The sequence below is a fragment of the Pipistrellus hanaki genome, assembly GCF_964339955.1.
Source record: "Pipistrellus hanaki genome assembly, chromosome: 4".
Lineage (NCBI taxonomy): Eukaryota > Metazoa > Chordata > Mammalia > Chiroptera > Vespertilionidae > Pipistrellus > Pipistrellus hanaki.
This window is the reverse complement of record NC_140506.1, coordinates 58,757,726-58,770,921: the sequence shown is the minus strand read 5'-3', so window position 1 is coordinate 58,770,921 and position 13,196 is coordinate 58,757,726. Positions and strand designations below refer to the sequence as shown.

The following is a 13,196-nucleotide window of genomic DNA, read 5'->3' as shown; positions in this document are numbered from 1 at the left end:
GCACAGAGAACATTATTTGGAAGACTTGGGACATATTTAAGGACTGGAAAAGTTGAGCTGAGAGAGTGGAGAGAAACAGGGTAAACAGAAATACTGCTGGAAGAGTTGGTAATATAAAGAACTTACATACTATTCTATGGAGAGTGGGTAGCCACTGAATTGTTTAAACAAATAAGTGATATGATCAGATTTGTGTTTTGGAAGGATCACTCTGATTATAATATGAAGAGTCTTACCTAATAATAGACAAACATATAAACTGACCATACTTCTGCTCACCACCAGCCAATCAGGAGTGATATGCAAATCAACCCAACAAAGATGGTGGTTAATTTGCATACACTGGCTCCAAGTGACGGGGGCAGAATACAGGTGTTCTGCCCCACTCACGGTCTCTCAGGGCCTCTCAGCAGTGTGGGAACATGGGACTGGAGCAGAAAGAGGTGGCTCCTGGGCCTGAGCAGAAAGGGGCTGGGCCAGAGTGGAAAGGCGGTGCAGGCAACCAGGGAAAGGAAAGCCCATTCTAGCACAAATCTTCGTGCATCAGGCTTCTAGTATACTAAAAAAGGCAAGGCTGAAGGCTAAAATAAAAGTTAGGACTCTATATAAACAGATATAATTTGTCATTTTTAACATTTGCACGGATGTACCATGTAAGTTTCATGAGGCTAGAGACTGTCTTTTTCAATTATCTATTTCCAGAGTCTAATACAGTATCTGGCACAAAATATATTTCTTTAAAAATAACTGCCCTGGCTGGTGTGGCTCACTTGGTTGGAAGCATCATCTGTGCACTGAAGGATTGTGGTTCAATTCCTGGCCAGGGCACATACTCAGATTGCAGGTTCAAACCTCCCCCCTTCAGGGTGCGTATGGGAGGCAACCAATCAATGTTTCTCTCTCTCCCCCTCTCCTTTCCTCTCTTTCTCAAATCAATGAAAAAATACACAACTATTACTAATTATTAGTAACAACAAGAATGTTACCTTTAATAAGTACCTGCTATATGCTAGGGACTATGTTAAGTCATACTGCACTTAATTCTCATAACTACCATACTAGAGGCCTGGTGCATGAATTCGGGGTCCTGAGAGGGGCTGTGGGGGGGACGGGACTGGGACACAAGTGGCCCTCCAGGTGGGCGGTGGGACACCCTTGCTGGCCTGGGATCTGGATCCGTCATTTGCGCCAGCTGCCAGGAGCCACATGGCAGCTGCTTTTATATTGTTTCTTGTGGAATATCGAGGGAGGGGAAGTGGCCTATGTTCTCAAGGCCAATTTCTTGGTGGCGCTATTGGGATCCTGCCAGCAGGTCGGTGTCTGGCCCATTCTCTGGAGATTGGACCTGCAGGACTACTGGGAGATTGAGTGGCTGCTGCCAGGCTGGTGGGCCTCTAAGATGGGTTGGTCAGCTGAGCAGTGCTCCCGCTGTGGGAGTGTACTGACCACTAGAGGGCAGCTTCTACGTTGAGAATCTGCCCCCTGGTGATCAGTGCTCGTCATAGTGACTGGTTGTTTGGTTGTGTAGGCTTTTATATATCTATATCTATCTATCTATCTATATATATATCTATAAAATTTTTTTTGAAGAAACACAAAACTCTGAATTTACTTGTTGAAAGTTTTGTTTCTTAGTTAGTTGGTAGGGGAGTGGGATTTACTTCAGAGCTACTTGACCACTAACCCAAAGTTGATGGATAATTTAACTAATTATTTATTAATGTAAATTCAGATTATTTCTATTTTTGCTGTTATAAATATTATGATGAATCTCTTCAAACATGTGTGAATACTCTTGACTGATTACCTCATTAGTATAAAATATTAGATGCTGCAATTATGAGCTATAGAGTTGGCACATTATAAATTTAGATACATATTAAAAATTTGTTCTTCAGAAATGTTATTCATTTTGCACAAATAGAGGCAGTATATGAGGATGCCAGTTAACCATTAGCAACACTAAGTGTTATTGACTTTTGCCAAGACAATGGTCTCAAAAAATATCTAACTTTGGTTGTAGTTTTTTATACATTACTAATAAAATTAATAATCTTTCTACATGTTTACAAGCCATTTCTAATTCCTTTTAATTTCTGTTCATGTCTTTTGCCCATGCTTTAAAAATCTTTTTAAATCCTCACCTGAGGATATTTTTCCTTTGATTTTTAGAGAGAGAGGAAGAGAGAGGGAAAGAGAGACAGAAACACTGATGAGAAAGAAACGTCATTGATCAGCTGCCTTCTGCATGCCCCCAACCGGGCATATGCCCTAAAGGAGAATTGAACTGGTGGGTGACCTTCTGGTTCCTGGGTCGACACTCAACTGAAGCCACACTGGCAGGGCAACAGTTTTCATTTTTTACATCAAATGTAATCTATTTAGGATTAATTCTAATGAAATAAGTAATGAAAGAAGTATGATAAGGTGTCAATTATTATTTTTTAATGGATACCCTGATTATTGGATAGGTAGAGCTTTGAAGTATATAATAACTGGAATATGATCCAAAGCACTAATGGTTAAGTCTAATCCTAAGCAGAGAATTTTTTTTCTGACGAGAATTTTTCCTTTCTTTCTACTTATGTGTAGAAACACATAAGCTTCCCATGTAATTCCCTAAATTACAAAGAAGTAACTCAAATGTGCTATTTAAATATAATTTCTTTTGCACTAATTTACCATTCATCCATTGCAGAGTTTTCTCCGTTGCAATGCTAACTAGTAATACTCAAGTGAAGTATCTTTTTGTTTTAACTTAGTAAAATAAATTTAAATACTTAAGTATGAGAGATTTTAAGCTTTACATTTTAATGAACTAAAAAGCATGCTCTTTTTAAAAATAAATAATATCAAAAGTAACCTAGACTCTATATCAACAGTAGAAAAATTGCTTTAAAACCAACTCAGTGAAATTCTAATTTTTAAAAAACCATTCATTTACAGCATAAAAATATTCACTGAAACAATATGGGACATACAGAACACCCCAAAGGAAAATTCTGTCATATTAGAATGCATCCAATAAAATTAATAGAAAACTAATGGCAGCACAGTACAGACAATAGTTCTGTATTAACAACAACAAAAAAATGAAGCTGACTTCTAAAATGTTTCTAAAAATGATGTAACAATAGTTAAAACACAACTAGGCTATATCTCTTTACGTTTTATGAGCACTAATATAATCTTTTCAAAGAAAAGACTTGGATTTTTAGACTTATGTAATCTTGAAGTACAAGAGAAAACAAGAACTATAGCAAGTCCTTAAGATCATTTTTAAAAACATAAAAATGTCTTTGCAATGAATACCTCAAAGAAAGAGCAAATCTATTCAGTGAAAGCAGTAATAACTAGGTCAAATCACACATATAACCAAAATGCAACTTAGTATTTTTATTTTTCAAAAAACTCTAGCCACACCAATCATTTTAGACTAAAATAGAAACACACAATTTACATTATGAAACAGTCTTAGAAATTTGAAAACATTATTGTTAGATGTATAAAGAAAAATGATAGCATTTTGGTACCAAATTCTTCTAAAGATATATATTTAGGACTAAGGAAACAAACAAGATTTACAGATCATTCTGAGGACCATATTTAAAAAATACTTAAGTAGCTTATTTAAAAAAATAATAATTTATATACCTGACCACTACCAGAAGTTGCCATGTTGATTTCTGCCACTCCTTGACCTTCATTCTGCCGCTCAGCTTCATGTGGGCCAGCTTCATGCTTGCTCTGAGATGACCTCTGTTAATATGGAGTTAACATCATTACATAAAAAAAATGGTGTCTGCTTTTTCAGTTCACAGCTTTTTTCTTTCTTATTTTAAACCTCTGAATGCATAAATTATACAGGTTTACAAAGACATGAAACTACACTTCAGACTTCATAACCGCCAGCATGGCTGGCAGTGGACTATTTCAGTAAGAGGAAAGTGAATTGTGTCCCTCGAGCATTAGAACTGCACGAGACAAAGGATTTTCTGACACTCAGAAACACCATCCTCCACCAGCTGTGCTCACATAACTAATAGGAATATAACCCAATTAGAACAAATAACGATCTTTTCTGCAAGGTCACATAATTCTGGCATTTAACAGAGCTGCAAATATAACACTTAAACATTATCTAAGCTATAAATACCTTCCGTGAAACTACACTTGTACGTAGAATATATAGATATATATGCTAATAAAAATCATATTAAACAAAGATAGCTCTTAGATTCTAAGTAAAACTAAAAACCTTTTCTAATGTAACCATCATCTGTTATATGAAATGAAGATGACATTATATCCAGTAAAAGCAATCATTTAGAGAGATTATATTCAGTATAAAACAGTCACTTTTTATTATAAAAATAACACTGAAGAATCAAAGAAAGTTTCCCATTATCTTTTATAGAAACAATTACAAATGTGTTTGTTCTAGGAAAATGGTACTCTAAAATAAAAATTATACTTTAAAAAATATAACAAAATAGTGGATAATTATCTCACAAAAATGGCTTCACTAGAAGCTCTTTAAACATCAAGCTTTTCTATACCATTTATAATGTGACCAAAAATTAATTCCATCAATAAACTAGTTAGTTTATTTACATGTAGGCTAAAAGTAAGATAACCCCAATAATTCAGAAATAGAAAAAATAGTGCCACCTGAAAATCACACATAAAATTCAACTAAAGTAGAGACTTACAAAGTCAATCTAGAAACAAAAGGAACCAAAACCTATAAAAACCACAACGATTTGACAGTAGCACCATTGAAGATGTTGATGTATAAGCAATTACTGAGCATCTGCTATGTTAGTTACCTGCATTATGTGATAAGGAATACAGTGCTAGTAAAAGCAGACATTGTTCTATGCACTCTTGGAAGTTATAGTCCAGTCAGGAATACTACCAAGTAATGAGAGAAATACCAATGAAGTTAAGATTTTGACATATGCTCTGAAAGAAGGGTACAAGGTATTGTAAGAATACTACAGGCCCGATGCACGAAGATTCCTGCAAGAATGGGCTTCCTTCCCCGGGCTGCCGGCCGCTTTGTTCCGAACAGAGCCGCCTTTCCACCTTCCCATGCTGCCCCGAGGCCCAGAGCGAATGGGGTGGTGCAGAATGCCTGCATTTTTGCCATGGTGACGACACAAGCATCCCACCCAGGCCACTCGGTGCCTGTGTATGCAAATTAACCCACAAGCTTTGTTGGGTTAATTTGCATGCTCACTTCTGATTGGCTGGTGGCTATCACGAAGGTACAGCCAATTAACATCTTTTTCTTTTATTAGTGTAGATATAACAGAAAGAGTTATATGGTCTAGGAGTTTGGGGAAGAGCTCTTTTAGGAAGTGTTTGAACTGAGATCTAAAGAATGAATAGGAATTTTTGGGAAAATGATAGAGGTAGAGGATAAAGTTTTTAGGTAAGTAGAAGATAACATGCTGAGGTGGAAGGAAGCATGGCTTGTTCTAAAACATCAGGAAATCATGGTGTGAAGAATAGAACATAAAGATAATAAAATAATCTTACTGATTTTGTTGAATTTTAGTGTGATTCTCAGATAGCACTCTTGCCCCAAATAATTAATACTAGCATATTAATGAGAAAAGTTGCATGTAAATTTATTTTTAAAGTCAATTTTTAAATGGTTTAAGAAAATAGGCAACAGAGATCAGTTTGGAGGCTAATATATTACTGTAAATGTCAGATGATGGCACTTTGCACTAGGCATGCAGTGATGGAGATAAAAGAAGTGGAGACAAAGGTAAATCTGAAGGATTTGGTGATAGATTGGATACGGTGAGTAGAGGAAGAGATCTGGTGTCAAGAATTACTCTTATGTTCCTTAGCTCACACAATGGAATAATGATGATGTCAATCACAGAGATAGGTAATAACTTAAGGAGGATAAGGGTTTTTTGAAGGAGATGAAGAGGCAAGAAGAACTTAGGAAGAGATAATTTATTATGTTTTAGATTTGCATCACCTAAGTGGAGATGCAGAGTAGGCACATATATTTAGGAGACTGGAACTCAGGGCTAGAAAAATGAATTTGAGAGCCAATATTTTATAGCTGGTAACTGAAGCCCTAAGCACCAAAGAGATGGTCTTAGGGAGAGACAACACACAGAAAAGGGAAATAAGCCTTAAGGAATGCCTACAATTAATGCCACATAAAGGAATATGAGCTTTAAAGGCCAAAGAGATGGGGGAAAAAAATACAAAAAGTATTGTCATAGATGCCAAGAAAAGAATATTTCAAACATCAGGAAATATTCAGTAATGTGAAAAGTATCAAGATGAAGATTGAAAATGCCAATTTCATTCACAATATAAAAGCCACTGATGGTCCATGTTAGTGAATATGGGAGTAGAAATTACATTGGCTTGCATTAGAGTGAATGGTGGGGAGGCAATGTAGACTTGGAGTCTAGAAATACCTTTGGAATAGGGATTGAGAAAGGACAGGAGGGAGCAAAGGGGACAGATGAAGGAAGACAGTTGCAGGGAGTAGTGGGATAGAGGAAGTTTCATTTTATATTTTTAAACATAAGATTTGAGTCTGTTTAAATGTCATTGGAAAAGTGCCATAGAAGAGAAAGAAGATAAATATTTATGAGAAAAGAGATAAGAGTTAAAAGTTTCTGAGAAGGCAGATGCTGAGAATCCAAAGTGCAGGAAGAAAGAAGGAAGGCAGAATGTTTCCTGATAGGAAGAGAGGCAATGCCTATGAAAGCTGCTGTTTTCTCTGTGAAGGAGGGGGTGAATTATTACAGGGCGGGAGATTGAGGTTGAAATAGTTATTTCCAACAGAGGGAGAATAAGGGTTTCTAGAGAAACACAGGCATGCAGGATGATGATGATGAATATGGTAAACTTAAAAAAATCTAATGTTTACTATGCATTTAACATTTGTTATCTATTAATTTATTTAATTCTCATACCAAGTCTATAAGGTAGGTAGTTATTACTCTCATTTTACAAATGAAGAAACTGATACACAGGGAAGATAAATATCTGACCTTCGGTCAGATACCTAGTAAATAATAGAGCCAGAGCTGGGATCACACCCCAGCCTGATTCTGGAGGCCAAATTAACATTTAACACTTACTACCTTTATTTTTCTTCCTCCTTTCTTATTTACTTCCTTTGTTCTTTCATTGATTTTTGTATCAGGCCTGCCTGCACTCTCTGTCCCAAACTAGTGCTAGCTCTGAAGGCAAAGAAGCTACTTCTGATTCCTATGAAAGAATAATCCTAACTCATTTCTATTGTTGCTGGATAACTTACCAAAAGTTTTCTAGCTTAGAACTAAAAAATTTTTTGTTGTATTTACATGTCACAAAATTCACATATTTTGAGTGTATAATTCTATGATTTTTATTAAATTTACCCAGCATCACCATAATCCATTTTTAGAACATTTTCATCATTCCAGTAAGATCCTTTGTGCTCATCTTCAGTTAATCCTCATTACTGCCCGAAGCTGCAGGCAACTATTTTCTGTATAAATTTGCCTTTTCTGGACATTTCTTACACATAAGTAGACTTATGTGTCTGACTTCCTTTACGTAGCTATCATAGAATGTACCATCAATTTGCCTCTTTTTATTGCCAAATAGTATTCCATTATAAGGATATACCACATTTGTATCATTTGTATTCATTCACCAGGCAGTATATACACATTTGCATTGTTTCTACTTTTGGACTAGTATGAATAATACTGTCATAAACATTGAAATTAAAGTCTTTGTGTAGATATATGTTTTCATCTCTACGTAGAAGTGGAATTACTGGGTCACATGGTATCTCTATGTTTAATATTTTGAGGAATGGTCAAACTATCTTCCAAGTCGCTGTACCATTTTGCAATCTCACCAACACAGTATTTATTCACATTCTTGACAATGCTCATTACTACCTTTATGATTATAAGCATCCTAATGGATGTGAAGTGGTATCTCATTGTGGTTGATTTGTATTTTCCTAATGACTAATGATGCTGAGCATATTTTCGTGTGTGTGTGTGTGTGTGTGTGTGTGTGTGTGTGTGTGTGTTTCTGGTGCAATGTCTATTCAAATCTTTTGTCCATCAGCTGTTTCCTTATTAATGAGTTGTAAGGAGCAGAGAATGATGAGCATAAATATCTTCTAAATTATGGCTTTGGCTCTTTTAAAAATGTTTTCTTATCATAGTTACAAATTTAAATAGTTTAAATAATCACTACTTCTAAAGACTCACGAGAATAAACAGAGGTCTCTCACATTTGCCTGACCTATTTCCTATTTTCTAAGGCAAACATTTCATCTCTCTCAGGGTTTCTTTTTTCTTCTTCTTCTTAAAAAAAAACAAAAACAAACAAACAAACAAAAATTATATATATATATATTATTGATTTCTTACAGAGAGGAAGAGAAGGATAGAGAGTTAGAAACATCGATCAGCTGCCTCTTGCACACCCCCTACTGGGGATGTGCCCACAACCCAGGTATATGCCCTCAACCGGAATCGAACCTGGGACCCTTCAGTCCACAGGCTGACGCTCTATCCACTGAGCCAAACCTGTTTCGGCCAGGGTTTCTTTGGGATGGGGGCATTTACCTATCTCTAAGTAACCTGCTTGTTTTGCTAGTTCTGCAATTTTCAATTGAATGCACCACTTATTGATTTCTCATTATTGCACCCTCAACACCATACTTATCCTGTTCCTCTATCCTTCCAATACTGCTTTATAGTTAGGTCAATTTTTCACCATTTACATTATTTTGACTATTAAGTTCTAATCATGGCTGACAGTTGCTGTACTATGATTGTTTCCTTTACAATTTCTTGCTGTTCACTGCGTTAAAGGTTTTGTTTTGTGTATCTGATGTTAAGTATTTATGGCATCATCAATTTCTCTCCTACTGTGTCAATTTCCTTTCCTTTCAATAAATTTAAAAACATTAAGTAGTCTACTGATCTAGTCTTCTTAGATTAATCTCTCCTGAAATCTTCTCATCTGTTCTAATATGGACTGGTTATTTTCTCTTATCAGTTGTCTTAGAATTTCCCTTAATTTTCATTCTGGGGAGTCTTTCATTTCTTTCTCTTGTATTGTATTCCCTATGTCTTGGATCCCAAATTTACATTTTTCTTGCTTTACATCTTCATTTAACTTAACTGTATCTTCTATTAGCTTCCAGAAAATGGTACATAAAAATACATATTTTGAAACTTTGCTTATCTAAAAAATACATTCTACTTTTAAATTTAATAGACAGTTTGACTAGAGGTAAATTTATAGACTGGTGTGGTATAATATAAAATATATTTTGTCTCTGTCCTTTGTTTCTGGCACAGAACTTAAAAAACACTTGGAAATTCTTGATTGTGCAAATAGAGTGACTCAAGGAGGGCACCTAGAAAGCTTCAGGATGGGTACTGGTTACCAGAAAGAACCACCACATTACTAGAGCATTGAAACTCTGGGCCAGACTGACCTCCAGGGAGAGAAAGGGGCTGGAAACTGAGTTCAATCATGTAGCCACTTATTTAATCAAGCATGCCTATATAATGAAACCTCAATTAAAATTGGGACACCACAGCTCAGTGGAGCTTCCAGGTTGATGAATATACTAATGTGCAGGAAGAGTTATGTGTCCAGATTTATGAGGAGAGGAACATGAAAGCTCTGCATCCTCCATCCTTCACTTCTCCAGATCTTGCCCTTTGCAGTTCTTCATTTGGCTGTTCCTGACTGTATCCTTTATAATAAAATTAATTGTAATGTACTTTCAGTTTGGAGCCATTTTAATGAATTATCAAGCCTAAAGGGTGGTAGGAAGTCCCAAATTTATAACCAGCTGGGTACCTTGGCTTCTGAATTGGGGGCGGTTTTGTGAAGAACTATGCCCTAACTGTAGGACTCTATAAATTTTTAATTGTCTAAAAGTTAGAAGGAAATAAAATTAATTAAGACTTTGATCATTTAATTTAATGAAAAAACTTAAAAAGTATATCAATTCTCTAGAACATCGATATTTCAATGATGCCATAGTAATTGTATGTTTTCTTTTCTTAGAATAACTACCTATATTTAAATCTGCAAACAATACAGACAATTTACTAACCTCTGCTTCTGTTGCTTGGGACTGTAAAAGCTGTCGTATACGAAGTATGTCCTTCTCTATTTGTTGAATTCTGGTTACTCTTCGCTAAAATAAAATAAGTGATCAAATTAGATCTAGTTTTATTAAAGACATGAGTGTAAATAATCATACTAAAGCTACCACTTAATATCTCAGGATTATGCTAGACAATTCTTAGGGTAGAATTTAGATATTTATATTCACACACTGATGACATTTAGGTTCAGTTCAGATTTTTAATACATCTAACTTCTTTATTATTATTATTACGTTTTTGTTAATCCTCACCTGAGGATATTTTTCCTTTTTTTTTTTTTTTAAAGAGAGAGTGGAAGTGGGGGGTGGGGAGGAAAATTGATGTGGGGGTTGTCTCCCACACACGCCCTGACCAGGGCCAGGGATTGAGCCTGCAACCTAGAGGTACATGCCCTTGACCGGAATCGAACCCAGGACCCTTCTGTCTGCAGGCCACTGCTCTATCCACTGAGCCAAACTGACTAGGGCAATACATCTGACTTTATACAACAGATTTATATTTCTGTTTAGCAAAATGGTACAAATATATGTCAAACTGTATAATGCATATAATGTGAAAACTTGGTGTAAAAGCTATTCTCAAAAAATATTTCAACAAAGAAAATTATACATAAATTTAATGCTTTATATTATTATATTAATCCAGATGTCAATATAATGTAATAAATTTATATAAAACATGGTATGCCTGTAAAGGGAAAGAGCATCATTCTATTTAAATGCTGATGTTTATTAAAACAAATCAATAATTGATAAACATTAAATAAACATCAGTATTTAAATAGTATGATTAACCTTCCCCATAGTTAGTCCTATTATAAATCAGTAGTACTTTCAGACTTAGCTTTCCCAAATATCTACTGCGGCTAAACATTATTTTTATTCCCAACACTGAGATCACAATGATGGTCAAGCTTTTGCTTACCCACTATCCTGAAATCATCTAGTGAACAGAAAACAGTAACTACAGATCAAATAACGCAGAATTAAAATAATAAAAAAAATTCTTTTGGAAAAAGCTAGGTTTTGCTTTAATTTTAAAAAATACTAGTGGAAGTGGGAAAAACTAAATCATTTACATTTAAAAAAACTCTTGCAAACTGAAATTGCTTTTAAATTGCTTTTAAATTGCTTTATGACAGATCAAATATATAGGTTTTAAAAACAAGTATTGCCAGTGTTGTCATTTTCTGAAATAATTCTATAGTTGACATTCTAATATTGAGCTATGAAAAACTATATTAATAAGAGTAATTGTTTTGATGGGAGAAAAAATGTTAGAAGCTAGATGGAATTATTTTCAAAGATATTTTTAATTATAAGCCCCATCAATAAAAGATTTCTGAGCATGGATAACCTAATAGATAAATAATAAAAGTATTTAAACAAATAGCTTTAAGCATATTCTATATAATAAAAGCATAATATGCTAAGTGTCTGGTCTTCTGTTCAACCAATCAAAGTGTAATATGCTAATGATATGCTAAGACTGCTCAACTGCTTGCTATGATGTGCACTGACCACCAGGGGGCAGATGCTCAATGCAGGAGCTGCTCCCTGGTGGTCAGTATGCTCCCACAGAGGGAGCACCACTTGTCCAGAAAACAGGCTCACAGCTGGCAAGTGCAGTGGTGGTGCCGGGAGCCTCTCCCACCTCTACGGCACTGCTAAGCCATCAGTTGAACATCTCCCAAGAGCTCCCGGACTGCGAGAGGGCGCAGACCAGGCTGAGGGACTGCCCCCCACCAAGGGCACAAATTTCATGCACCAGGTCTCTAGAATAGTTATAAAACCTATCAACAAAACTTACCCAGGATCATATACTAGTTTTGCTTAAATAGCCATGTACTCCTTTTCTTATTACCATAGTAAAAATGCTCATTGCTGCTATTATCCAATGTTATGATAATCACAGAAAAGCTTAAAGTGCTCAACAACAAAAATCCTACTTTTCCTTCCTTTGTAACACTACAACTATTATGCCGGTTCTCTCTATCATGATTCTGAAAATAGTGAACTTAAGGTAAATAATATTCTCTAATAAACAAATCTTACCAAGTCTAATTTACATAATGAAAACATGAAGAAGGAAAAATGCCTGTACTTTGGGTAGTTTTCTAAAAACATTGCAAAGATGAGTGATCACTTCTAAATATTCTCTGGTTTTACAGAAACAACCAAACTACCCACAATTACTAGCTTTGTAATATTTTATTGGTTTCTCCTTTCTCTATATAATTAGCTCCCCTCTATCAATAAAGTCCTAAATTAAAACTTTTAATATTTAGAGGATGAAAATGAAAATTATATCTAACATTCCTCTTCATAACACTACATTTCTGTATTGCCAGTATGTCACTAAGTCCTTAAGTCAAATATTGTCCACTGAGGTAGGTGATTTCTGACATGACAACCTTTGTGTTTCTGTTCTTCAACGTAAAAATAGTCAGTATTATTTTTCTTTTTTTATATGACAATCTTGAATATTTATGAAATTATGTTTAACAAAAAATGCTTAATTGTTCAGGTGTATGAAGTTGGTATGACTCTGAAAAATAGGTTTAAAAAAATTATGATAGTAATACAATTCAATATAGATTCAGGATAACCTCAACAAATTAGAAACAGAGACTAAATTAACCTGATAAAAGAGTATCTATCAGAAACCTTGTGTACTAGTAAACAAAATACTTAACGGTAAAATTATAGAATCCCCTTTAATACAAGACTAGACAAAGAAGACCAGTATCACGGCTTCCTATTCAAAGATGTATTTGAGTTCTTATATCAAAGAAAAGGAAAAAGAAAAGGAAAAAGTGGAAGAAAACTGTCATTATTTGCAAATACTATGACAATTTATATAGAAAATTTAAAAAAATCTTCAGATAATAAGATAATATGAGTTCAGGAAAATTACTGGATACTTATTACTTAAAAGCAATTTAGTAATGTAATTTAAAAAATATCATTCACAATAGTATTAGAAACCATAAGCTATCTAGGAATAAAC

At 34.8% G+C, this 13,196-nt stretch overlaps 1 protein-coding gene across 1 annotated transcript in view; it reads right to left on the bottom strand.

The window, feature by feature from the left end:
* The window catches only part of APC (APC regulator of WNT signaling pathway), a 92,444-nt gene that overhangs the window by 27,387 nt on the left and 51,861 nt on the right, over window positions 1-13,196 (bottom strand). Inside the window, 2 exon segments of the mRNA XM_084882812.1 lie at window positions 3,655-3,759; window positions 10,133-10,216. Coding sequence (XP_084738938.1) covers window positions 3,655-3,759; window positions 10,133-10,216 — 189 coding nt within the window.